The sequence below is a fragment of the Lepidothrix coronata genome, unplaced genomic scaffold (assembly GCF_001604755.1).
Source record: "Lepidothrix coronata isolate B3197 unplaced genomic scaffold, Lepidothrix_coronata-1.0 Scaffold803, whole genome shotgun sequence".
Taxonomy (NCBI): Eukaryota; Metazoa; Chordata; class Aves; order Passeriformes; family Pipridae; genus Lepidothrix; species Lepidothrix coronata.
In genome coordinates this window covers 196-1,227 of record NW_016690983.1, presented here as the reverse complement: position 1 = coordinate 1,227, position 1,032 = coordinate 196, and the positions used below count along the sequence as shown (strand labels likewise).

At 62.0% G+C, this 1,032-nt stretch overlaps 1 protein-coding gene across 1 annotated transcript in view; it reads right to left on the bottom strand.

Annotated features, from left to right (window-relative positions):
* Positions 1–695, bottom strand: part of GLMP (glycosylated lysosomal membrane protein) — a gene marked incomplete at its 3' end in the record, with an annotated part of 9,579 nt that extends 8,884 nt beyond the window's left edge. Inside the window, exon 1 of the mRNA XM_017840078.1 lies at positions 111–695. Coding sequence (XP_017695567.1) covers positions 111–695 — 585 coding nt within the window. The remainder of the gene's footprint in view (positions 1–110) is intronic.
* Between the last annotated feature and the right edge of the window lie 337 nt (positions 696–1,032).

Genomic DNA, 1,032 nt, shown 5'->3' with positions numbered 1-1,032 from the left:
TTTGGGGTGATCTGGGGCAGGTTTGGGGCCAGGTACCTTGGTGAAGGCGATGGATTGGGGTGATTTGTGGCATTTTTGGGGTGATTTGGGGCAGGTTTGGGGCCAGGTACCTTGGTGAAGGCGACGGCCCCGGCGTAGGAGACGCTGCCGGGGGGGTGGATCCGCAGGGCCCCCGCGGGCTCCGGCGACAGCAGCCGGGCCCAGTCGATGCCCAGGCGGCTCCGGGGGCTCCCCGAGGCCACGAGGAGCACGGAGGGAGCGCCCAGGCTGCCCCACACCATGTGCAGCGTGGCCCGGGGGCCCTGCGCCCGCACGTGCACCACGTTCACCCAGGAGCCGTTCCAGAGGGAGCCGTTCCAGCCGGGATTCAGCTCCAGGGACACCTGGGCGGGGGGGAAGGGGCACAGGGAGTCATTCCAGCCGGGATTCAACTCCAGGGACACCTCGGCAAGGGAGGGGGGCAGAGCTCGGGGGGGGGCTCCAGCCGAGAATTCCAGGCGGTTGGGGCTGGAATTCCCTGTTTCTCTCTCCAACCCCCCTCTGGAAGTGCCTGGAATTCCCTGTTTCCCTCTCTGGAAGTGCCTGGAATTCCCTGTGTCCCCCTCTGGAAGTGCCTGGAATTCCCTGTGTCCCTCTCTGAAAGTACCTAGAATTCCCTGTTTCTCCCTCCATCCCCCTCTGGAAGTGCCTGGCATTCCCTCCATCCCTCTCTGGAAGAACCAGGAATTCCCTGTGTCCCCCTCTGGAAGAACCAGGAATTCCCTGTCTCCCCCTCTGGAAGTGCCTGGAATTCCCTGTGTCCCTCTCTGAAAGTACCTAGAATTCCCTGTTTCTCCCTCCATCCCCCTCTGGAAGTATCTGGCATTCCCTGTGTCTCCCTCTGGAAGAACCAGGAATTCCCTGTGTCCTCCTCTGGAAGAACCAGGAATTCCCTGTGTCCCCCTCTGGAAAAACCAGGAATTCCCCATGTCCCCCTCTGGAAGTGCCTGGAATTCCCTCTTTCTCCCTCCATCCCTCTCTGGAAGTATCTGG